Source organism: Suricata suricatta, chromosome 4 (genome assembly GCF_006229205.1).
Source record: "Suricata suricatta isolate VVHF042 chromosome 4, meerkat_22Aug2017_6uvM2_HiC, whole genome shotgun sequence".
NCBI classification, from domain to species: domain Eukaryota; kingdom Metazoa; phylum Chordata; class Mammalia; order Carnivora; family Herpestidae; genus Suricata; species Suricata suricatta.
In genome coordinates, this window is record NC_043703.1 from 115406794 (window position 1) to 115432825 (window position 26032).

The 26032-nt window shown below is 38.5% G+C and overlaps 1 protein-coding gene across 5 annotated transcripts in view; it reads right to left on the minus strand.

Moving 5' to 3' along the window:
- Positions 1-26032, minus strand: part of EXOC6B (exocyst complex component 6B) — a 581371-nt gene that overhangs the window by 93866 nt on the left and 461473 nt on the right. Inside the window, exon 21 of one of the 5 annotated variants that reach the window (XM_029937579.1) lies at positions 1954-2184. The exons of the other annotated variants lie outside the window; for them this stretch is intronic. Coding sequence (XP_029793439.1) covers positions 2092-2184 — 93 coding nt within the window. The 3' untranslated portion in view covers positions 1954-2091. Of the gene's footprint in view, positions 1-1953; positions 2185-26032 lie in introns of those variants that run through there. 5 annotated transcript variants of the gene reach the window in all.

Here is a 26032-nt window from a genome sequence, read left to right on the forward strand (position 1 = left end):
GGGGGGAAAAGAGGTGGTGGTGATGGAGGAGGGCACTTGTGGGGAAGAGCATTGGGTGTTGTATGGAAACCAATTTGACAATAAACTATTTAAAAAATAAATAAATAAATAAATTTTAAAAACCCAAATAAAAATCTCATGTGCATCAAGGCAAGACTCAATGAGCCATTCATTTTATATGTAGGTACACTTTTAGGTAAAAACTCTCAAGAAATAGTCATATGTATGCACAATGAAACAAGCATAAGAATGTTCCATGAAATGCTACTTGTAACAATACTAACAAAAAATGGAAACAATTTAAATGTTCTTCAGTAGGATAAAGGATTATAAAATGTGGCTATTAACATAATATAATACAACAGACAAAGGCAACAGAGAAATCTTAAAAATATGATTGGATGAAAAAAAATGAACACCACATAGCATGATCTACATACCTAAAGTTAGAAAACACACAAGGTAACATTCTATATTGTTCATAGGTTCTCATATATGGCTTAAAAGCATAAAAAAAATAAACTTGAAAGGATCCATAACCAAATTCATGTCAAGAATAGGACTGCCTAGAGCCACTGTGAAAAACAGTACGGAGATCACTCAAAATGTTAAAAATAGAACTACCCTAAATCCAGTAATCATACTACTAAATCCTATTTACCTTCAAAATACAAAAACACTAATTCAAAGGGATATATGCACCCCTGTGTCTATTGAAGCAGTATTTATAATAGACAAATTATGGAAGCAGCCCATGTGCCCATTGATAGAGGAATGGATAAAGAAGTGGTATGTATATATGAAATACTATTATATATATGTAATGAAATATTATGCAGCCATAAAAAGAAATGAACTCTTACCATTTGCAGCAACACGGATGAAGCTAGACAGTGCAACGCTAAGTGAATTAAGTCAGAGAAAGACAAATACCATGATTTTATACAAATGTGAAATTTAAGAAACAATGAGCAAAGGAAAACAGGAAGAGAGGCAAACCAAGAAACAGACTCATAACTATGGAGAACAAACTGATGGACACCAGAGGGGAGGTGGAGGGGGATGGGTTAATAGGGGTGATGGATGCATGGAAGTGTTGAATCACTATGTTGCACACCTGAAACTAATATAACACTGTATGTTAACTGTGCTGGAATTAAAATAAACAATAAAAGTTTTTTTTTTCTTTTTAAGGAAAAGAATGGGACTCCCTAGGCTTGGGGCTAAAATATACTCTAATGTCTTGCATCTTTCATTTCCATTTAATTCTTTTTCCTTTCTTTTCATATTTCTTCTTGCCAATTTATAGATTTTAAAATAAAAGATGAAACAGACAAAAATGTGGAATTTTCAAGCCTGGCTAGCAGAAATATAATGTTTGTTTTATTTAAATTTCTCAAAAAAACATTAGGTCCCAAAGGGGCCAATCTCTTGACTATATTTCCTTTGAGGTATGGAAAGACAGATACCTTTTGGAAGTTAAGAATTCTGAAATAAGTAAAGACTTAGCATTGTTGAGCGTTTCCTCTGAAACTTAAAGGCGGGGCATCCACGGCCACCTGAGTGAGTGTTCGCTGCTTCAGACAAGAGCCTGCCTCTCGGCTGTGCTGCTTTCAGACAAGGTCCCCGGACAGAGGAGGCGGAGGAGCCTCCCAGTGGAGCAGCTTTGGCATCACACAGATCTGAGTTCAATCCCTGATTCAGCCACTAAGTGCGACTTTGGCTAAGGCGCTTACCCTCTTTGAGTATTGGTCTCCTCACCTATAAAATGGAAATAATTCTTATCTCACACAGTCTTTGGAAAATTACTTGAGATAATGTATGAGTACACGGCTAAGTTTTTGCCTCGCACATAGGAAGTACTCAAATGGGCAAGGAAAATGAAAAGGACGAGGGAGCACTTATTGGGGGCTTTCAAAAGTTAACCATTCTCTTGTTAATTCTCTATATGTGATGGTCTCCTCATTATGGGGGGTGGGGCAGATATGAAGAGGTGAACAAGTACAGGATGTGAGGTGATGACAGGGAACAAGGAGTCTTCTAGATGCGCCCCAAACCGCCTCCATCATCACTGAGAATGGCTGTTCTAGCTTAGCAGAACCAGCTGAGGCTGGGTATTTTAGGCTCCAAGAACTGCAGAGTTGTGGCTGGTAGTAACTCCGGATCACTGCTCCCTCCGGGAACCTGGGATTCAGAGATCAGAAATGTGAGGCTTCCTGCTGGCAGCAGCTGAAACCTCTGGGTAGACAAAATTCTGGCGGAGCGGAAGGTGCAGACGACTGCCGCTTTGTCTCAGCAGCCTGGATGCATAGAAGTGGTTTCAGGGGACCTCGCCTTGAAGACGCTACAGGAATCCCAAATGAAGGCCGACAGGTTGTCCTAAGAGATCCGTCCGCTCCAAGTCTCACTTCCCTCCGAAAGAGAGACAATGCTCTATGTTTATTTCTTCCAAGTAACAGTAAGGTACAAAATAAAAGACTAAAAAAAAAGAACTCGTCAGACATATTAAACCACAAACTCTGAAGGGCCCTCAAGTGGAGGCTGCTTGCCCACCTACCCTCCCTCCCCGACCTTCTTCCCCACACTACCCCGAACACATCCTAAGTTGCTGCTGAAAACTGTTTTTCTTAGCTTTTTATGTTTCCCAACAACATTTTCGGTCAATGAATCCAACTTTATCCAAAAAAGTATCAGTCGCAGATACCTATTTTCCTATAGTTACTAATTTTCGAAAATCACAATAATCAGGAAATGAATAAAACTAACTTTCTTGTGTGTTAAGCCTCACCTAAATGGTCCCTTCCCTAGACAAACAGGTGGCAGACCACCTGTAGCCTCATTTAAATGTTTCTTGCTGAAATTTTAACCTCTGCTGTCTTAATTGTCTTTATGTGCAAGGAATAGTTTGGAAAGAAGAAATCAGCAACTCGAACAAGGTTCTCTAGCACGTCCCAAGTACAAAACTGCCCCAGATTTTCCTCTCGGTCCAGAGACAGTGCCTATCATTTTAGCAGCCAGGTGCTTTGACGAGTTTCCTAGTACATTCAGAAAATGAGGAAACAGATGGTGGGAGGGATTAAGTGAATGACTGAGGCCAAGAATAAGAGTTTAACCCCACCCCCCCCTTCATTTGTTGAGAGATATTCTTTCTGCATTCTCTCCAAGTTTAAATTAGTAGGCGAAGATCACGGTGAATGCTCTGTCTACTTGGAAGTAACGGTTAAAATCCCAGCCTCTTGAATATCTTGTCTGTCACTGAATGCTCGAGAGTCTGCCTACATGAATCGGTATCTCTTGAGGGGGTGCCTGGAGAGTCGGGGTTAGTCAAATGAAGTTTTTCACAACAGAGAGATCTATTGAAGGAGGGGGTGAAGGAAGGAGAGAGTGGTGGGGGAAAGACAGAGAGGGAGAGGGAGATGAGAGAACGGGAGGGGAGAGATTAGGGGAGGAAGGAAGGTGGGGAGACAAGGGAGAGGAGAATGGAAGGAGGAAGAGGATCGCAGGGGAGGGTGGGTAAAAACTCCATTCTATCCTTTCATTTTTTGGGGGAAAAAAACACATGCGATGCTGGTGCTAATATGATGTAAAGGGTCTGTGTACCTATGAATAAAGTTTCAATTTTCATCTTGATAAATACTTCTGGGTTTGCACATATACCGCAACTGATTACAGCTCAAGATCAAAACTGCACCTGCAGTTCACAATGACCTATTTTTTGCCCCAGTCCCCCAAAGTTGCTCTGTAGCAAAGCCAAGTCAAAACAATGCTCCAAAAAAAAGGCTGCAAGTTCCTGGCAATTTCCCTTCCACTCCACATGCTGCCAAGGTCACCTAGAGGTGAGGCTGAACTCTCCATTTGGCTTTTTGTGTGTGTGTGCCTTTTCCTCCCTCTTTCCCCTCCCTCTACTTACGTACATACTGATATGGTTTATAGCCTGTACCTCAATAGCATTATCACCCTGGATTTTTATCAGACCTGGGGTCAGGGGAAGCAGGAAAGGAGATTGGACGGGAGTCTGGGTGTGGCAAGGTCCTGCTGCCTTATCAGGGAGGGAAGAAAGTGAATCCACCTGGTATGCTTCTGGCTGTGAAGTGCAGGGAGGTGAGCCAAGGTGCCAGGGGGTCACTAGGAGTTCACTTTGGATCAGTGCCCAATGTTTGCAGAACTTAGCTCATCAACTTTTCTAATTTGCAAAGATGTATTTCCTGTTGGGTTTCTTCCTCCCTGTCATCTAGGCAAAAGAATTCAGTATGTGGCTTGTTTGGTGTGTACCGGAAACATCCCTTTCCTGAATTAAGTCCAATTATGTTAATTCATTCAGAAAATCCTCGGGATCACTGGTACAAGTTAAACCACCCGGGGTGGAGGAGTTGGGCGTTTAGCCAGGGGGACTATCAAGGATCCCTGGGTACTTTCCTCACCACGGCACTGACCTGTACCTGAACCTACCCAACGTCATTTCATAAACTACGTAACCTTGGTGTGCCTTGTTTTACTCTCCAATAAAATGGTGGTCCTCACTATTTATGTACAAGCTCCTTCTATGACCTGCTTAGAGAGTCCTAGAGAGTAGAGCAACTAAGTCTCAGTGACAGAAAAAGAAACACAAGATCAAATTTCAAGAGTTTGTGCTTCAGGACTTTGGGACTGACAGGGGGGCCCTATGGCTGGTCCTGAACAGAATGTTAGTGGCACGGTTCTTTTATGCTGATTTTGGATAGAACTGGCCATTGCATGGGTCCTACTAAAGAAGAATTACAAAGCAGGTGGGAATACTAATTCCCTCTGATTAAAATCTTGGCTGAAAATATTGCAAAATGCTCAGAAAAGGTGTTCATTTTCTGAAACGGATATTGCTCTAAAGAGAAGGTAGAAGATGAGACCAAAGACTACTTTTCTAGTTACAAAGTGTCCTTGCACCCATCTGTCCTACTTTGGAATCCAGGTGTGATCAATGACAATAGCAAAATCACTTTCACTCAAACGAGAAGACATTCTCAAATCAAGGAACCCATGGCCAAGACACATTTCTCGGGACTGGATTCTCTGCTGATATAAAAAAAAAGGTATGCACTCCAGCCCCCTTAGCTACGAAGTTCATTTATCCACATGAAAGCAGGACATCTAGAGACATGAACTAACTGATAAGCATCTCTCTCCGGGGAAATCATTTGGCTTTCTTCTAATTACATTTTTAAAAACGTTTATGTATTCATTCATTCATTCAACAAACATTTTGGAACAGGGGCTGTGTGCCAGGAACTGAGAAAACGATATAAAAATGAGTGAGACAAGAGTCTCGACCTTAAACAGTTCACAGCTGGTAGAGGAGACATACAGGAAAACAAATATAGCGTGGTACGGCATAACCGTAATCGTTTTGTGTCAGGTGTTAGGAGGCACAGAGGGCTGGCCCGTTCCTGCCTGAGAAAGTCAGAGAAGGTTTCCCAGAAGAGGAAACATCTGACCTGAATCTTTAAGGTTGAGTAAATGTTTGTCAGCGGAGTGAGTGCCTAGCTAAAAGGAAGAAACTTTGCTATGCCATATTTGGTGAATAGCAACGCGGTTTGTGTGGGTACACCTAGGGGTGCTAGAAGAGGCAGCCGGGAAGGCAGGCAGGGGCCGGCCTGAGAGGGCACTTATACACAAGGGCTTTCCCCCACCTTCCTTCTCTGAAAGCGATGGACAGATCCTGAAGTTATTTTTGCAGAAGAATCATCAGATTTTTAGTTTAAAAAGTTTAGCAGTGATTGCAGGGAAAGAGGGGCTTACCATGCAGAAACAGAAGCGATACTGAGACAAGTGTGCGAAATAACTATGACAAAGTTTATGATAAGGGCTGACATTAATGTGGGTACTTGTAGAAGTCTTGTCATATGAAAAATCCGTAAAAGTTCAGAGACTGGACTGTAATGGTGAGGGAGGCATCATGGAGAAGGCAGGAAGGAGCTGAGAAACCACTGAGGCTAACACTGGGGGAGCATCCCAGACTGCAGAAACGGCGCAAATAAAGTGTGATACGTCTGGCTGCATGCTAGAAGTATGATGCATTCGAGAAACGGACAACACCTCTCAGGCTGATGGGGAAACAAGAGACATAAAATTATCTCAGGTTCTACACATTAAGGCAGATAGACCAAGTCACACAGAAGTCCACTGAGAGTGTCTGAATTTGGGTCTTAGCTAAAACCTCTTTTGAAACAGGAAGACCTCAGTGTTACTTACACATTTAAATGCTTACAGTAAGCAGAGATGTGAACAATTAGATCATTCTAATCCCATGAATGGAGTATTTCCACCCAGTAATAAGCCCATTTTGGATTATGATTCTTTGTTTATTAAGCCAACAAGAGCACTCATTCTAGCCAGCCTGTCAAAAGCACAAAGTGAACTAAATGGTTTGTTTAGTCTAACGACAGATGCTCTCTGCCAAATAAGGAGGATCCCAAATGAAAATGTGACTTTACCATGGAGCGATATTACATAATTATAGGGAGGGGATGAAAAGATGGCGGCAACAGAATGATGCACTTCTTTTTTATTCAGTGTGACAAGAGATGAAATGGATTTCTTGTCAATTTAAAGCACAAAGTGTGACGAGGTGTAGTTCATCACTGATTCTGGCAATAAATCAATTGCTTTTGGTATTCCCTTAACACACACTTGATACCTGCAGCACCATTATTCAACTCAGTTGACGATCTAAGGCAGTGAGCCACACACTAACTTTAAGATAACATTTCATGGACAACAAAGAGTTAAATTTTATCTCAGACCCATTCACTCTACGCCATAAATGACCCCACCACCCCTCCTTGTCATTAACAATGCTAAGTTACTGCTGTATGATTTTACCTACCTCCTTTTGAATAGTTCCAGAAAGTTGTCCAGCCCATGTGTCAACAGACCACTTGGAGTTCAAGCAACACTTCATAGCTCTCAGCTGGTAATTATAATGTTTTCCTAAATATGTAGATGATATATGATTTCCAAAGTACAATAATCTTCCTGGACCACTGTTAGGCTGGTAACCTCCCAGCACTTCAGGAATCGATGCACAAAGTGGGCAAGTCATTTTCCTCAGCAATTTTAACAAATTTTATGCTTCACATAGACGTGGATGGTCAAAACTCATTTTTATTTTCTGATTAGTGCTGCTCAATTAATCCTCAACTCTCTTACAATTGGCACTAAAAGAGACATAATCTTCCTTCTAAAAGTACACTTGGCCCCGGACATATCCTGATTTCACCTGTTCAGGTCTCTGGGTATTCAATAAAGCAAGTTCAGCTGCTGTGCCAAGAGGCCACACAGAGTTCAAGGTAACACCTTACAGCCATCAGCAGGTTAATTATAATTTCATTTTCAAACACACCGACTGCATGCTTGTTTCAACTCCAAATGACCTTACCTGCTTAATTTTTTTGGGGGGGGGGGTCCTACATGGAGTAAATTTCTGTCAGCAAAGCTGAAAGGCCACTCAGAGTTCATGGTAACAATTCATATTTTTAACAGGTTGCCCAGACCTAAATCCTCACCTTCAAACATTCCAGAGAGAGCACTTGGTAGCTATGAAGAAAGTAGGGCATGGGGGATGGGGATGAGAGAGGATAGAAAAGGGAAGGAGAGCCCTGGCTCCTGACTTCTGGATTTTTGAGAGGGTTAGTGCCAACGACTCTTAGTGAGCTGACTCAGGTTCCTGGGGGAAGGCCTTTTACTTCGGGGTGAAGCCTTACAGGAGTTTCTAGATACTTTTTTCCCTCCCCTGCTGCCCATGTTGTATCACATCCCAGAATGACATGTTTTGTGGGAATGTTCTGTAGACCTCTTGACCTATTTTCCCACTTAAAAACCAAACCCAAACAAGTGGCCCCAAATCTTTTGCTCAGGAATGCTTTCTGCACAACGTGTCACTCATCCTGTATGGAAATCTCATTTTCCATTTCACAGAGCTTAGCTGTTTCTCATTTGTTTGTTTTTATTCTTTTATTTTTTCCAAACTATGTACATGACTCAACTGCTCATTGTATTGTTCATGTGGCGAGCAACCTGAAGGCACCAAAAATAAGTACAGGCCTCACCAATGTACTTCATTCTTGGCAATTTACTCCCCTTGATACAATTATGAGTTACATGGGACTTTCCCTCAAGTTGCTTAAGAGAACTCTTCCCTAAAACTTGGATCACCACCTGGCTTGGGCTGCGTCTACTTTCTCACAGCCTGATCTGCCTTGTCTAGACTCTTTGAATGATAAAATGAAATGACAGTTTCTATAATGGTCACTCACTCCCAGTATGGAGAGAGCTTCCTTGTCTTGGCAAACAACTGGATGGCATAACAACCATTTCACTCTCAAAATGTGACCGCGGTCCATCACAATACTGTTTTGCAAATGAAGGAGGTAATTTCTGGTTACGGCAGGACCACAGAGCATTTAGTTGAATGTCCCACCATGAAGCCTGAATGTTTCACTATTGTTGCATCATCGGGTGATCTAAGTTTCTTAGTGGTAGAGCCTGTTTTCCTTCCCCCACGTGAATCTTATGAAGAAGTCAAATATATAAAACATAGAATACCAAAGCTGTTCAGGCAGATTTAGAATAAATCGCCCAGGGACCTATCAGCTCAGCCCTTCACCTTCCCCATTCCACCACCGCATACAATCACACCCAAGGGAGCTCAACGGAACCACTGGCAGCCACACAACACAGCATAAAAGCTACTAAAACATGGATGTTGGTAGTAATTAGAAAGTAGATATTTGTAAGTGGCAAATCATTTCCCCAAACTTAACTAAGAACTATAAGAACATGTTAGAACACTTCTTTTTTCCCCATTAAATTATCATCTCTTGAAGGCAGGAGCGTTGCCCTATTTGCATTATACACTCTCCACAATACCCAGCTCATCCTAAATGTTCAGTAAGTGTTACATTACACTTGCCTCAGATTGAAAAAAATTACTTTCTGTGCAAAACATGTTATGTTACTGGGAGGGTATCTCCCTCCTCCCTTACTCTGCATTCACCCAGAAACCGCTGGTCATCACAGGAACTGTGAGAGGCCAGTCATCACATCAGTCTCTGTGATGAATAGAGTCATCATAAAAACATCCCACCTGAGCTTCCAACAAGGTGACAACCTCTACGCATCTCAACTCCCTTAGTGAAAAATGTAGAATGCCAACTGAAAGTTGAGGCCTTGAATAAAGTTTATTGGGTCTCACCTTCCCCACTTATAAATGGCAACAACTGAACCGACCATTTCCCTAGCCTGGAGTTCAAAAGGAGGCGGTGAGTGTTAAGCCGAGGCAAAGAAGTCATTTGAAGTCTGTTTTTCATTTTAGGGGGATGATTCCTTCTCAGTCAAAAAGCAACCAAGTAAGTATTCATTGGCATCCTTTGGGGCCCAAAAAGGGGCAGTGAATCTGAAGTCAGAACACTAGATCCCAAATGTAAAATTGTTACTTCATAGCAGTATGAGATTGTGCAAGAAGAGCACCCTGAATATCTATTTCCTTATGACTAGAATCTTTATCTTAACAAGATTATTTGTAAGATAAAAAAGACAATTATGAAACTATCTAGTGTTCCTGGTGAATATTTGATTCAGGATCCTATTTGAGATCCCAAGGACATAAAGGGTTAAAGGAGAGATACAAAAGAAATGTAAATCAATTGTCATTAGGTGACTACCCAGGCAGTTTATATTTTACTGTTCTTAGGGCCCTGGTACCATCTTAGCTCTGCAGGATTGAAGTTGTGGGAAGGTAAGGGGGGAGCCTAGGGCTCTGGGTTTGTTCCCAAGTAAGCCTCGGGATATATCAAACTGACCTAGATTCAGAACCCTACTAAGATTAAAGGCAGAACCAGAGCAACATTCCACTTGTAGGACAATCATTCTAATGGGTGCTGTGACGTGAACAAGATTTTCATTTCATTTCAGTCACCACATCTTTTCCATCCCTTTCTTTCTCTCTCCTTTTATACCTGAATCAGGGCTGAGCTAGAACAGAGACTGGATATTCTCAGAAGTGTAGAATCCTAGGGTCATAAACCTCTTTAGCAGTGTTAAGATCTGTTCCTTGAGGTCATTATTCCTCTGCCAAACTTTCTGGAGTTACACAGTTACAGTTTAGATTCCCCTCAGGGATAATCTGACCAATCTTTAAGATTAGAATCAAAACACCTCAGGTAAGGGATCAGATGGCTTAGAAAATTTGGACCTTGGTCCACACAAAAATTGTATCAAGAGTCCAAATGCTAAAGAACTGCTTTTTGTATGTGGTAAATTATGATGACAGAGGAACTCCTGCTAAATTTACTCCTCCCTTTCGGATCAACATTGGTGAACTAGCAAAATAAGTACAGATAATTTTTCTAAAGCTATTGAGTCATTTAGAAATAGATGACTGACAAACATTATTATCAATAGTAATGTGCTTAATGGAATCAAGTAATGCTTCCTAAAAATACATCTTTCATTTGTCTTAGAGTAAGCATGTACTAATACTTAATCTATGTAGGCTCTTAGTCATTACGACCTCTGGTCTTCATTAATCTCTTCCTTTCACTCTGCTATTCCATTTTGCTATTTTTTTCCTTTTTGTGCTTAAAAAATATGGCATTATAACAAGGCATTTTATTTATGAGATAGACTCAAATAATATATTCTGCCATTCCTTTCTGGAGTTTTCTTTTCCTGTTTCATTCTCATATTCTTTTGGGGGATTCTCTCCTTTGCCTGTATCACCTCTGACTGCCTCACAAATTAATTCAGATACGTTTCAACTAAGGTAACTCACTATTTTTTCCCTCTCTTTTCACATTCCTTGTGCTCATAATCCTGTTTCTAGTGAGTGTCCTGAGATAAAACAGATGTTAGAATTGAGCAAAAATAAATGACCATTTCCCATGCACCAATATGGGGATAAAAGTCCATGATATTAACCTGAAAGGATCACTGGGAGTTAGAATTAAACATATCTTTAGAGATCATTTCATCCAGACATGGCTGGGAACCCATGAGGCTTCAAAGTGTTAAAGGTGGTGATGGCATCAGTAAGAATTTCTATTTTAAATCAATAAACAGGTTTCGGGTATGATGAATAACTTGAAGCAGACCAACACTTCTGCCAAGAACAATTAGAAACGCCAGAGACTAAATAAATAAATAAATAGCTGCTTGAAGGCACCAGAGAGCTGCTGAGACATCCAGGATTGGAGAAGACAAGATCTGGGAGAAAAGACAAGTTCTTTGGGATAAACCCAAAATTCTGCATACCAGATTCTTGGTGTTAGGAGAGAGGCGAGGAAGCCAGGAGAACTTCTGGCCAACTCACAGAGCCGGAGAGAAAATATTGGAGTTTGGTGTTACCAAGGAAGAAAGAATTTAAATAATCAAGGTTGCAGAGAGAAAGAAAGGCTAAAAAAGCAAGCTTACTGGCATGTGCTGATGCTAAACCAGAACAGGCAGGGGGCTGAGAAGCCAAGCAGAAAATGGCTGAAAAGTAGAACAGAGTTTTCTATAGACTCTTGATGCTGAGAAAACAAAACTTAAGAGTTCAGCTCCCAGCTAGGGCCCTTACTTGGGACACACTGAGGAATACTGGTAATAGTGAATATGAACAAAGCCTACACAGAAACTTCTATAAACTGCAGCCTATTCCCAAGTCGGCACAATTCCTCAATGGATGGCATCGGTGTCCTCCTCACTCTAAATACCAGCTAAAGGACAAGATGAACCTCTGGGGGAAAATATTATCCAGGGACACTAAAATTTTCATGCACAATCGCTGAGATTAAATAAAAATACAAAGTTGCTGAGAATAGGAGTAAGAAAAACAGAAACAGCCCAACAGATGAACAAAGTAGAGGACAAAATGAATTTCACCACAGAATTGAAAAATGAAAGAAAAAAAACCCCAACCAACCAGGAAATTCCAGCAATGAAAAATATAACAGTTAAATTTAAGAACACAGGGGCGCCTGGGTGGCTCAGTTGATTAAGCGTCTAACTGTTGGTTTTGGCCCAGGTCATGATCTCTTGGTTTGTGAGTTCAAGCCCCATGTTGGGCTCTGTGCCCTAGTGAGGAGCCTCCTTGGGATTCTCTCCCTCTCCTTCTCTCTCTCTCTCTCTCTCTCTCTCTCTCTCTCTCTCTCTGCCTCTTCCCTGCTCATGCACACCTTCCCCCACCCACAAATAACCTAAAAAAAAAAAAAAGAATATAGTGGGTGGGTTCATTGCTCATTAGAGCATTAGTAAATTGGACTACTAGTAACTACAAAATATCTAGACTGAGGCAAATATCTAGATTGAACCAAAAAGATAAAACATATGGGACATAATGGAAAGAGCCAAATATTTAGGATTCATGTCCCCAAAATGAAAGAGCTAGAGAATGAAGGAAATGAAAATGGGAAGATATAATAGCTGCAATTTTTTAAAAACTAATGAATGAATGATATCATATCACAGATGCAAAAAGAATTTTAAATTCCATGGAGGAAAAATATAAAGGAGGAAATTTTAAATTCCATGGAGGAAAAACCCACACCAAGGCATAGCAGAGGAAAACTGCCAAAACCAAAGACAAACCTTCAAAGGACCAGCAACAAGACTGACACCTGACTTCACCAAGAAAAATGATGAAAATCAGAAAACAATAGAACCGCGCATTGACAAATGAAAAGTTAACTGGGAACTTAGAAATGAAATAACCAGTGAAAATGTTCTTCAGGAATGAAGGCAAAAAATAAAAAGACATTTTAAAACAAACAAAAGCTATGATAATTTGTTATCAGCAGACCTACAATAAAAGAAATATTAAAAAGAACATGGAAAGAAACACAAGGGTAAATATGCAGAGACATATCAATAAATAACACCACCACCATCATCATCATAGTGGTCATTTGGATTTAGAATATTTAGAAGTTAAAATGTACAACAGCAATAATAAAAAGGTTCCAGCACTTTTATGGAACTTGTTAAGTTATACTAGACTCTAATAAGTTAAGGACACTTAACTTATTGCAGTGTTCAGGACAACCACTAAAAAATATACTAACCAACAAAAGATATGTTTGTTATACAGTCTAAAACACAAACTAATAGATTAAAAAGTAGAGTAATAAAATACAATTAATCTTACAAAGGAAGAAAGAAGGAAAAAAATGAAACAAAATAAAAAAAGACAGGGCAAAAATACAAAAGAAGAAGTATAATGATATATATAAATCCCAATGTATCAGCAATTAACTTAAATTCCAATTAACTAAATACTCCTCCCATTAAAAAGCAGACTTTGTTACAGCAAGGACTAACAAATACTCTACATGTTCCTGATAAAAGCATACCTTAAATATACAATCTTAAAAACTTGAAAATAAAATGAAAAAATATATACCATGCAAATACTGGTCAAAAAGAAAGCTGATGTGGCTACACTAATACTGGACAAAGTAGACTTTAAGAAGCATTATTAGAGATACAGGGGGACCTATCATAATGTTCAAAGAGTCAATCTACCAAGAAGATGCAACATTCCTAAATTTGAGTATACCTAGTAATATACACTTCAATATAGACAGAGAAAAAATATACAGGAATAAAAAGAGAAAAAATCTACAATTGTAACTGGACAGTTACATGCCTCTTAACAACTGATATACCAATAAGGATAACAACCAAACAATTAGTAAAGACATAGATTTACCTATTGTGATGAACAAACTTGATCTGACTGATGTCTACAGAACCCTGCAGACAGAAACTGCAGAAAACACACTTAGAATATTTACCAAAATTGACCACATGTTGAGACAAATGACAAGTCTCAACAAATTTCAAAAAACTAGAAATAATTTTATTATATTCTCCGATTGCAGTGAAATCGGAGATATCAAGCTAGATATCAACAACAGAAGATAGCTAGAAAATCCAAAAATAGAAAATAATGTTGAATATTAATGAAAATAAAATGATTATAATTTTGCAAATATTTTCAAAGGTGACTTTAAACAAACTGCTAATTACATTCATTGATCAGACTCTATAAAAACTTCATTTTAAAAGAGGAGGGGGATCTGGGTGGTGACTCACTCAGTTAACCTCTGGTCTTGATTGTGGCTCAGGTCATGCTCTCAGAGTTCATGAGTTTGAGCCCCACATTGGACTCTGTGCTGACAGTGCAGAACTTACTTGGGATTCTGTCTCTCTCTCTCTCAGCCCCTTGCCCACTCACTCTATTTGTCTCTTTCTGTCTCTCTCAAAAATAAATAAATAAACATTTTTTAAAAAATAAATAAAAAGAGGAAAAATATTTGTATTCAATTTGACTTGGTATTCATTAGGATTTAAGATTAGTCATATTTACACTCATTTTTGATAAGTACTTGTACTTCCTAGCAAAAAATACCTTTTCTTATTTTATATAGAAACACAACCTGAAAATTATATATACAAATTAGTTTTTAATATTCAAGATTAAACATTTCAAACAATAGGTCTTAAATAGATTTGGCTCTTTGGATCTGTATTTTAATAACTAGAGCTCCTTACATTTGATCTCTAAACAATTTGATAAAATATTACAATTGGATTACTGAATAAACTCTGCTTTCTCTTATATAACTGGCTTAAATTAAATACTACACATAATTTTTATAAGGGAAAAGGTGACATGTATTTAATTAATATTTCTAGATATTATATTTAATTATGATAATTAATTAAATAATTATATTTAAATAGAATCTTTAATAATATGCAAAATATGAATTTTTAATTTGCTTCTTTTCACATGCCATGAAAAATATGACAATATTATTTTTAAGTTCCAAAAGGGAGGAGATCTAGATGTAGAATTTAGACATAATCTAAATTCTACAACTCATGAATGCTTGAAAATGCTAATTTACTGTAATGTCAACCTCCAACTTTTACAGATAAGGAAAAGAAGACTCTGAGTAGTTAAGCGATTTAACCAAGGACACATTTTCAGTTAGCAACAGAGCGAGGGGAAACACTCACGTGCCCTGATTATTGTCCAGAGTTTTCTGTAGCACAGCGTAACAAACCATCTGTCCCTGCTCCCACTATGGGACATACTAGCTCCTCAACTGATATTGTTACAAACATAAAGAGGATCTGGTCAACTCTAGCTATGAAAAGGTTGCCATGTCTGACTGAGAAATTCGCAAATATAATGGCTCTTTACATTCTCCTCCACCTTCAATACATTTGGCTTTCACCAACTAATGTCTGAAAACATCTTTGGATAATTTTCAGCAGAGAAACAATAAATCAGGGATGTCAGTGGGCTGAGAGGGGAGAACTTTTCCAATTTTCATAAACAAAAACTTCAGTGACAGCTGCTTTCAGGTTTTGAATGTAATTTTCCTAACTGATGTCTTCACTGCGGTGTGCCTTGGCTGTCTTCCACTCACTAGCCAATCTTGGGGGAAACGTGATTTATGTTGACACCACATCAATGTGAAAATCGGATCAAGTAAAGTAGAACTCTGCAGCCTCACTGGGGAAAGCTGGAGGGAAGTCACCATTCACATGCGGATAAGGCAAAGACAAGGTCCATCTATAAAAGTACTACTGCCCTGCTTCTGGTTTAAGTGGCCAGCTAATTAATAGCTAATGACACAGCCTCAAGAAACTTCCCACAGAAACAGCTATAAAATCTCCTGAAAAAGTAAATCTTAACAATGCTAAAATCTAAAACAAACAGTTAAGTTACTGCCGGAATTCAGAAATATTGCAAATCACAATCCAGGGCTCATGCAGAACATACAACAGTCTTCTCCACTCCGACCCCTAGCTCAAAATCCAGCCTCTATGACAATGTTTCCCAACATTGGGCAATTTTCTGCAAACACAGACTCCTTGGTTTCATTTCCAGAGATCCTGGTTCCATGGGCCGAGGTGGAGGTGGGAGGTGTAGTGTTGTCAAGAAGTGATTTTCTTTTTTTAAAGCTCATTAAATTAATCTGATGATCTCCCAGGTTTGAAAACTACTAGCCTCTATTGGCCAGAAAAATCAGTGGCCATTCCTCAGTTACATAGCTGTTGCTTTTTTTTTTTTTAACCTAGCAGTTTGAAATGGACTCATACGAAGTTGCAAAAAATGTACAAAGAATTTCCATAAACCATTCAGCCAGCTTTCCCCAATAATACTTTTTATAACCAGAGTACACTGTCAAAACAGGAAACTGACATTGGGACAATACTATGAATTCAGGCGAAGGCCTTATTTGGATTTTTGCATCCTTATATGCATTCTTGTTTATATATGTTTTATATGTCCTCACATGTGTTGTAGAAAATGTACAAAGTTCTATCACATGTGGATTTGTGTAATCATCTTTACAACCAGAATGCAGAACTGTTCCGCCACCATAAAGGAAGGCCTTCATTTTACTTTGTACTAATCACACCTTCCGCAACCCCAACTGTAGCCTCTGCACTGATTCGTTCTTTATCACTATAATTTGTCACTTATTAGAAAATGTTATATAAATGGAATCATACAATATGTAACCATCTGAGATTGGCCTTTATTTTTCATTCAGCATAATGCCCTTGAAAGCCATTCACATTTTGGTATATTATCAATAGCTCAATCTTTTTTATTGTCAGGTAGGTAACATTCTATTGTATAGATTATCACAGATTGCATGTGTCTTCAAAGCACATATCCATTCATCCTCTGAAGTATCTCTGGACTGTACACTGGAAGTGCATTTCCAACTTTCGGTTACTACAAATAAAGCTACTATGAATGTGCATGAACAGGTTTTTGTGTAAACCTAAGTTTTCATTCCTCCGGGATAAATGCTCAGGAGTGTAACTGTTAGTTTACATGGTAGGCATATATTTAATTTTATAAGAAACTGCTCAGCTGTTTTCCAGTGATGGTATCATTTTAGATTCCCACCAACATAGGCACAAGAAATTCATTCTCACCAGCAGGTGGTTAGCAGGTGCAGAAAGCGGCATATCCTGTTTTCTCAGCCTCTATCTAGGACTTACACTTTTACAAGATAATGGCTGACGGCAAGAGGGCTTGAGTGATGCAAAGCGTTATGGAGTCACAATGTGGACACCGGAAGAGAACAAGTTGAGGCAACAGAATATCCATTCATTCTACTGGTTAATGTCAGAGAAAGAGACAGTGGGGACAGGCTTGTGATAAACAGGAAACCATTAATGTTGCATTAGATAAATACTTGCTGACGGTGGGTTACTCGGTCAGGAATTGTGCACATCAGTGTGCTCCCGGCTATGGATCTGAGATGGGACTAACCACACTCAAGAATAGGGTTAACAGGTGTCCGGTTTTTAAAACTGGAAGTCTGGTATTTAAGCCAGAAATAAATATATACTGTGATGCAGCCTATGAGCCAACATTTTTGCTCTAGGCTTAGAAAACACGCTGCTGTGCTGACTCCTAACAGGGATACCAGAGCATGAACCTTCTGTTCTGGTGTTTCTGGGGACACTATATAGCAAACCCAAGCAAACGCGACCACAGTGAAGCACAGATCCTGTCTGTTGAAATATATACTGCATCTAAATATTCCTTCTAGGATATGTAATTGGGGGGAAAACAATGGAAAAATATTCTAGGATCATTGCAAGGGACTATCATCCTTAAGGTTCAAGAGGAAAACATATTTTTGGAAAAGATTTAATACAGAAACCAGAAGGAAATTAAAAGCTAAAAACTGATTCGCATTTCCAACATGATACAAGAAAGAATAGTCATGGTAAGGGAGACAGCGTAAACAATGCAAAAAGAAACCCCACAGCACAAGATAATTTCAATAAATGTTAAAGGCAGTAATGATCATGACACCAGCAAATTAAATAATAGATATAAAGGACACGCCAGACTTTGGTAAGAGAGCAGAGGTGAAAACAAAACAGATAAATAGAGGGGCACTCAGGTGGCTAAGTCAGTTAAATGTCCAACTTTGGCTCAGGTCATAATATCATTTATAGGTTCAAGCCCAGCATCGGGCTCCAACTGAAGCCTGCTTCAGATTCTGTGTCTTCCTCTCTCTCTGCCCCTCCTCCGCTCACACTCTGTCTCTTTCTCTCAAAAAATAAAATAAAACATTAAAAACATCTAAAAAAGAGAATTTGTATAGGAAGACAAAACCTAGGAATTGAATCAATAATTATTTTTCACTCTCCAAAGTTAATGTTTATTGTAGTCATTCATTCTATTCTCCGTCCCTCAGTTTGACTCTTTGCAACAGAAACACACCATTGATGATCCGATACAATCACTCAAGCTCTAGGATTCTGACAAATATAATTCCAGGTCAGGGCATCTGGAATCAGGAAGGCGTGTATTGGAGACAGGCAACCACCACTTCCGTCTGTCCTCTTTCCTCAGATACTTGGGCCTCCTCAGCTGCTCTTCCCCAGATTTTAAAATGTTAATGTTATCTGCCAGTCCTTTTTATACAATCACACCCTTTTATTAAAAAAACTCCACATTTATATTGATTAAAAATATGGACATTATGTAAATTAGAGACTTTTTATTATTAAAAGTTTGTAAATGTTGGGGCGCCTGGGTGGGTCAGTCAGTTGAGCGTCTGACTTTGGCTCAGGTCATGATCCCATGCTTCGTGGGTTCAAGCCCTGCGTCAGGCTCTGTGCTGACAGCTCGGAGCCCGGAGCCTGCTTCAGACTCAGTGTCTGCCCCTCTCTCTGCTCCTCCCCTGCTTGCACTCTGTCTCTCTGTCTCCCCAAAATAAATAAATATTAAAAAATTTTCTTAAAGTTTGTAAATGTTTTCACTTTCTTGCATTTGATACTATAGAGAAAGGGGTGGCAAACTTTTTCTAGAAAGAGGCAGGTAGTAAATGTTTTATGCTTTGTAGGCCTTATATTTATTCTTATATCAAGTACTCACGTTGGCCATTCTGGTGCAAACACAGCATGAACAACAGGTAACTGAGTAGGCATGGCCAAGTCCCCATAAACACATGCAGGAGGCTTTAGTCTGTGAACTTTTCCTGTGAAGAAAAGGTCTGGGGCCAGCCTACCTGAGCTAAGTCCTTCTCTAATATTAGATGACACTATAGGAAATGAGAGGCACAGCTCTCTAGTCTCTTACTTGTATTCTTCTTACAAGAGATTGGGGCATAACTCTAATAGATATTCAATCATTATTTATTATGATTTTTTAAAAAGTGAAACTAGAGCTTTGATGAGTATTTTAAAATCAGAATGACCCAAATATGCTCTCAGTAAAAGCATAATCTCTGAAATCTTAATTTCAAAAAGAAATCTTAATTTCTTTTGACATGCTCATTGAATCAAGTAAAAAGCTGATTTTTCTGTAATATAAAAGCAATCTCCATGTCCCATGGAGCTTTGATAAATGCAGCAACAGTAGAACCTCACTTTAGGGTAAACCATAAAGGTTCTGTAAGTATGACAAATGCAGACTGGTATACAGATTGAAGAGTATAACTTCAGTCTTGCCTGCTTCTTGAACTTGGCTGGAGAAACACTATTGAAAGATGTGTGAGCATCTCACAGTATACTGGAATGGATGGAGCCTTCAATGATTCCAATGAGCAGGACTCTCATTTTTACCAAACTGCAATTGTAAGAGATGTACTGGCAGATGTATGTCTTCCAGAAGGAGAAAGGCGAAGAGGTAAAGAGCCAGTTACCAGGAAAGCAGAGCTAGGGGACCCCTAATAAATCCAGACACAGATGCAGCGTAATCCAGTGGGACCCGTGCTCGCTGTGACTGTCAGCACAGCCAAAACACACCCGCCACCTCTGAGCTGCAACTTATAATTTAAAATAGGAACAAGGAAATCTTTTTGGTTTTCAGAGCAGATATCCTTGGTTTGCCTCTTTTTAAATCTCTCCTAAATTTGCCACAGGTTTCCCCAGAATAAACATCCTTGTTAGGCAGATGGTCTCTTTCCATTTTAATCATAGGAACTTAAAAAAAAAAGGTATTTGCTAGAAAGGGGTAGCTAGGTTTCTTGGGGGAAATAAAGGCTCTCAAATATATCTATTTATATGTTATTCTCCATTTGTCTCTCTATATATACATCTCTCTCCATATCTTTATATACTTGTGAGGATCTCTAGGACTTATAAAAATATAAAAATGTAATCCTGTAATCTCTGTTTGTAAGAAAGAAAAAGAAGAGAAAGAAAGAAAGAAAGAAAGGAAGGAAGGAAGGAAGGAAGGAAGGAAGGGAGGAAGGAAGGAAGGAAAGAAAGAAATAAGAGTGAGAAACAAGAGAAAGGTTTATCAGTGAATATCCAAACTCACTGCTATATGAGAGTATCTATAAAAACATTGGAAAGTAAAGTTGTTAGAACTATGGAGATAGAAAGAAATTCACTAAAGAATGCCATAAGCCACAAGGTTTAAGGGATGGGTTCTAGAGGAGGTTAACAACATTGGGGAGATTTGAACTTTGAGAAGAATGGATGAGAAGGAAATTTTCTTAATGTACATACCTGTTTGTATATATCCAGTGTTAGATGTGTCTGTTTCCTATTGTGATCCAATATTAATGCAGTCATGGTTTTGAACGGTTCGTGAGTTCAACCAAGGCCAGGATAATTTTAAACAAGAGGTTTAAAGGGTTGAAAACATTGGAAGGAGGTTATCAGGAGACTGTAGAACGCCTTTCCTCAAAGACAGTGAAGACCATTCGCCCACCTAACAAACTGCCACCCTCATTTCCTAAGCTGAGTAAGCTCCAGTCTGACCTAGAGAGAAAAAGATGCCCTTGCTTTGATACTTCACAAAGCCCCTTCCTTACCTGAACCGATCACTGCCGTGTTTCCTATGTGCATCTCTCAGGGTATTGTCATAGTGTTTCAGTGGTCACTGCCTGATTAATCATGACAGGCTATAACTTCAGCAGGAGAGAAGTAAGTCTAGATTTAAATATGTATTCATCTAGGTTATTGTGAAGATGTTTCATCATCTGTATAAGCCAGAAGTTCCCAGACACATATGCCTCAAGTTATCTTTTATTCCAACCTTTGAGGCATCCAGAGAAAAGTGCACGACATGGAGAATATTTGGCTTCAAGATTCTGATTCAGTGATTCAGTGAGTGGCTGAATCAATCCCTAGTCTTAATGCTGGTCCTAGTGTAAATTCTATAGTTCCTTAAACCCAGACTAGAAGGGAAGAATAGAATATGGCAAAGGTGATTGATGGGATGTCACTTCTGTGATTAAGTTCCAAAAGACTGTGACTTCCATCTTACTATCATACTCTCTGTTTCCCACTCCCTTGCTTGCTCTGATGAAACAAGGTACCATGTTGTGCAATGCTCTAAGGAGGGACACAGAACGCGACAAACTACAGGTCTGTCTGTGGCCAGTAGCTCTTGCACAGTTGAGGCCTTGGGGTAACAACCTGTGAGGAACTGGGTCCTCCAACAATCACTGAGTAAGTAGGAAATGGATCCTTCCTTAAAGAGCTCCCAGCTTTGTGGGAGACCAGGAGCCAGAGGACACAGCTAAGCCTCATTCATTCTTGACCCACAGAGACTGTAAGATCATAAATATGTGTCATTTTATAGCAAATTTTAGAGTAATTAGTTATGCAATAGCAGATGGCTAACACAAATGATTAATGGGTAAGTTAAGGGGAGCCTGGGTGGCTCAGTCCGTTAAGCATCCGGCTTCGGCTCAGGTCATGATCTCACAGTTCATGGGTTCAAGCCCCGCGTCGGGCTCTGTGCTGACCGCTCAGATCCTGGAACCTGCTTCAGATTCTGTGTCTCCTTCTCTCTCTGCACTCCTCTTTCCTGTCTCTCTGTCTCTCAAGGATAAATAAACATTTAAAAAAATGGGTAAGGTAAAATTCTTCATTAAATCTAATCTATGAGTAGATGCTGTTTTCTGTGCTCAAGGCGCACCACAGTGTTTAGTAAAACAGGAAGAGCTGGACCACGACTGCCCGATTCTCAGGGGTCTCATGCTGAATGACTAAAAAAGGAAGATGTGAAGTTTGTATTTTCCTAGATTTCCCAAGAAGAGAAAATCCAATTCTCTCCGAAGTTCTTAAAGCATCTGCTTCCCTAAGGCTGATTATTAGACCAGATGACATTTTGAAGTCTCTTCTAATATATTTATTTTAAATGGATTAGATGATTGCACATAGAATAAGTTAAGAAGAGAAAAAATAAACCTTTATATTTGTTTTTTTCATAATATAGTGAAAGAGACTGTATAAAGGAGGAGGTGAAAGTTAAATATTTACAAGGAGGCTTTCAAATAATAATCATAGTTTGTAACTATCTGTAAAATAAATATGAAGACATCCCCTTAAAGACGAAGAACTGAAGGTTAAGAGTGGTTATGGATTTGACTGTGGGTACATAGAGAATTTGAACAGAATCCTGAACATGTATGTTTTGATTTACATGATATTAAATAATAATATGTTAAAAACAACAGACTGCCTTCTAAAGAAATTAGTATGTAATCCTGAAGTGCCGAATATGAGATTATATTCACCTTGGTGGTTTCTAATATAAAACAGGGAGTTTCCAATGTAATATAGTTTGAGCCAGCTGAAATGGTACCTTGACATGCTTGGGAGGGAAGAAAACATGAGTCTTTCAGAAAGGAAAGGAAAACCTTTCTGATTTGCCAAAATCCAGAGGGTCAAATCTCTTTGGCTTTTCTAATGACAATGTCACTGTTCTTCTCATAGCACACATGGAGGGGACGAAGGGGAGTTCTAAATAAGCCCCTAACTATTTAGATGAAGATAATTCATGTCGTATTTACTGAGGATCTCTTATAGGTAAAGAATACGTTTCAATAGTACAGATAAGAGAAGCAGATAAATAAAGATATCATCATTCATTGAGACTCTTTTCCTCTCTATTTTGCCTGCTCCCAAAAACTGTTTTGGGGTTTTCATGACAGAGGAAATGTATATAACAATGTGTTTAAAATGGAAATAGAAAAGACACAAAACAATCGTATGACTATTCTCTAGAGATTTAAAGAACGTGACTATCGAGGAGAGAAAGAAAAACATCTCAAGAGACTTAAACTAACTAGGTGTAAAGGGATGAAATTAAGCAAAGGAAAACTCAGTATAAATAGAGTGTTTTTCTGATTTTTCCTAAGTTTCTACTTGTGAACTAAATTCCCCCAGGAAGAATGTTTGCAGTCAGGTGAAGAGACTGTTCTTTTTGTGCTATTCTATAGAGGATAAACCTGCAGAAAGAAAGATAAGAGATGAACAAAATTATCTAACAGGGATTTTCTACCTCTAAATTTATCCTCTAAAATTAACTATAGTTAGACATATGCAAGTAATATGTAAACACATTCTCAGTGTAAGACGTCAATCAAATAAAAGTTCCTCCCTTCTGACACTTTTCTTCACGATGGAGGGGTAATCTCCCTGTTACTATGCACAATATAGATAGATATCTGCCCATACATGGGATTTTTTACTTTAAGTATTGTTTGGTGACTTACCTTTTTAAACTTCATATGTCTTGGAGATTTTTTTATGCTGGTATATATGCTGCCTCTACCGTTTTTTTTTTTTTAAGTTTATTTATTTTGAGAGAGAGGGAGAAAGAAAGCACAAGTGACAGACGGCAGAGAGAGAGAGGGAGAGGAAGGATCCCAAGCAGGCTCTGCACTGTCAGTGCAGAGCCCAAATGGGGGCCCGAACCCACAAATTGCAAGATCATGACCTGAGCCAAAAATCAAGAGTAAGACACTTAACTGACTGAGCCACACAGGTGCACCTGCCTCCACCTTTCTAAGGGAAGTGTAATATCCCAAGTATGAATGGTCCATAATTTAGTCATTCTCTTACCAATGGATATTTAGGTTTGTTCTAATTTCTTCCTGATACACATAGTACTATAATGAATATTTTAGATTTGTATTCTTGTACACATGTGAGAGGTAAAATTATCAGAGATGAAATGGGAGATGTAATTTAAAATTTTGCTAGTTATTGCCAAACTGTCCTCAAACTCGCTGCACCAATTTGTACCCCACTTGATAGCCTTAAATAGTGTTTCTTCTCTTCAACATGAGATATTATAAATTTAAGATTTTTTTATTAATCTGAGAGTTGAAAAATGATACCGCATTATTATTTTAATTTCCCTTAATAGTAAAGGTAAGTATCTTTTTATTCGGGGAGGGGCAATTTAAGTTTTTATTTTCCCAACTATCTGTTGATATGATACGCTCTGATCATTTTTCTGCTGGTTGTTAGCCTTTTTACTTATTAAGTCCTTAGAGTTTTTATATGTTCTGGATATTAATCATTATTCCATTACATATACTGCCATTATTCTCTCAGACTGTGATTTAACTTTGTTTATGCTGTCTTCTATCATATTAAAGTCTTAAATCTTGTCAATCTTATTTTATGGCTCTAGATTTTGTATTTTAGTTAGAAAGTCTTTTCCTATTCTGAGAGCCTAAAAATATTCTCCTATTTTTCTGTTAATACTTTTAATGTTTAGGTTTTTAATACATTTGAAATTTATTTATGGGCATGGTATAAAACAGGGATCTAATTTAAGCTTTTCCCCAAAGAGATAGTAAATTGCCTCAGCACAGCTTACTAACATTTTCCTGACTGATCTGAAATTGCCCCTTTATCATAAATAAGCAAAATTCCCATGGGTCTATTTTTTTTCCTAGTGTGCTACTTTCTTCTTGCACCAAAATCATAATTTTTAATTTCTAGATGTATATGACGTTTTGGTATTGAGTGGTGAGAATATCCCCTCGGCATACAGGCAGGAGTGTAGTAGTTTAGGACAGGCTGGAATCAGACACTGGTAAGAGCCCAGCTGTGTTAGTTACTAGTTGGTTGTTACTACCCTTGTTATTTACTAACCTTGGGCAGGTTACTTTATCTCTCTGTATTGTTCTAATAGACATGATCTGAAAAACAATGATACTACTAGTTCCCACAATTTACTATTAAGAGGATTAGTTGAGTAAACACATGAAAGACACTTAAACCAGTACCCGACACATAATAAGAATTCAAATATGATAGCTGTTGTTAAAAATCTTCTTTATTCTCACATATTATGTCTTCCAAAGAAGTTTGAGAATCAGCCTATCAATTTTCATAAAAACAGTTCCACAGGGTCTTTGACTGGTATCCTACTGAGTGCATGGATTAGTTTCAAGGAGAACATATTGACAAAATTCCTTCATCTTCCAACCCAGGATCATGGTGTATCTCTCCATTTATACTTCTTTCATGTCCTTTCACAAAGTTTCATAATTTTTTCCTATAGATGCTGTATATTTCTAATTCGGTTTATTCCCCAAGAATTTGATTGATTTTGTTCTTATAAATGAGATTCTTTTCCTCTATTGATATTTGCTGTTATGTAGGAAAGCTATTTGTTTTAGTACATTAATTTTACATCTGACCAACTTGCTGACCGTGTTTTATTAGTACAGAGGGATATCTTGCTTTCTTGTGCTTTAGAGACACTGTGTTTTCTACAAATTGAGAGTTTTCGGCAACCCTAATGTCAAGTAAGTCTACAAGGCGCCATTTCCCAAAGGATTTACTCATGGCACGTCTCTAGGTCACATCTTGGTAGTTCTTGCAATATTTCAAACTTTTCCATCATTGTTATATTTCTTGTGGTGATCTGTGATCAGTGGTTATGACTGGTTGAATGCTCAGATGATGCTTAGCATTCTGTTTTAGCAATAAAGTGTTTTTTAATTAAGACACACACCTTTTTTAGACAGTGCTGTTGCATAATTAATAGACTATGGTAAAGTCTAAACATAACTTTTCTAGGTGCTGGGAAACCAAGAAATTCATTTGACTTGCCTTATTGAGAAATTCACTTTTATGTGGTGGCCTGGAACTGACCCTGAAGTATCTCTGATGGATGCCTGTATTGTTCTTCTGACAATTTACTTGGAAATCTTTAGGCTGATGATGATATTATCTGTTAATAAAGACAGCTGTGTTTCTTCCT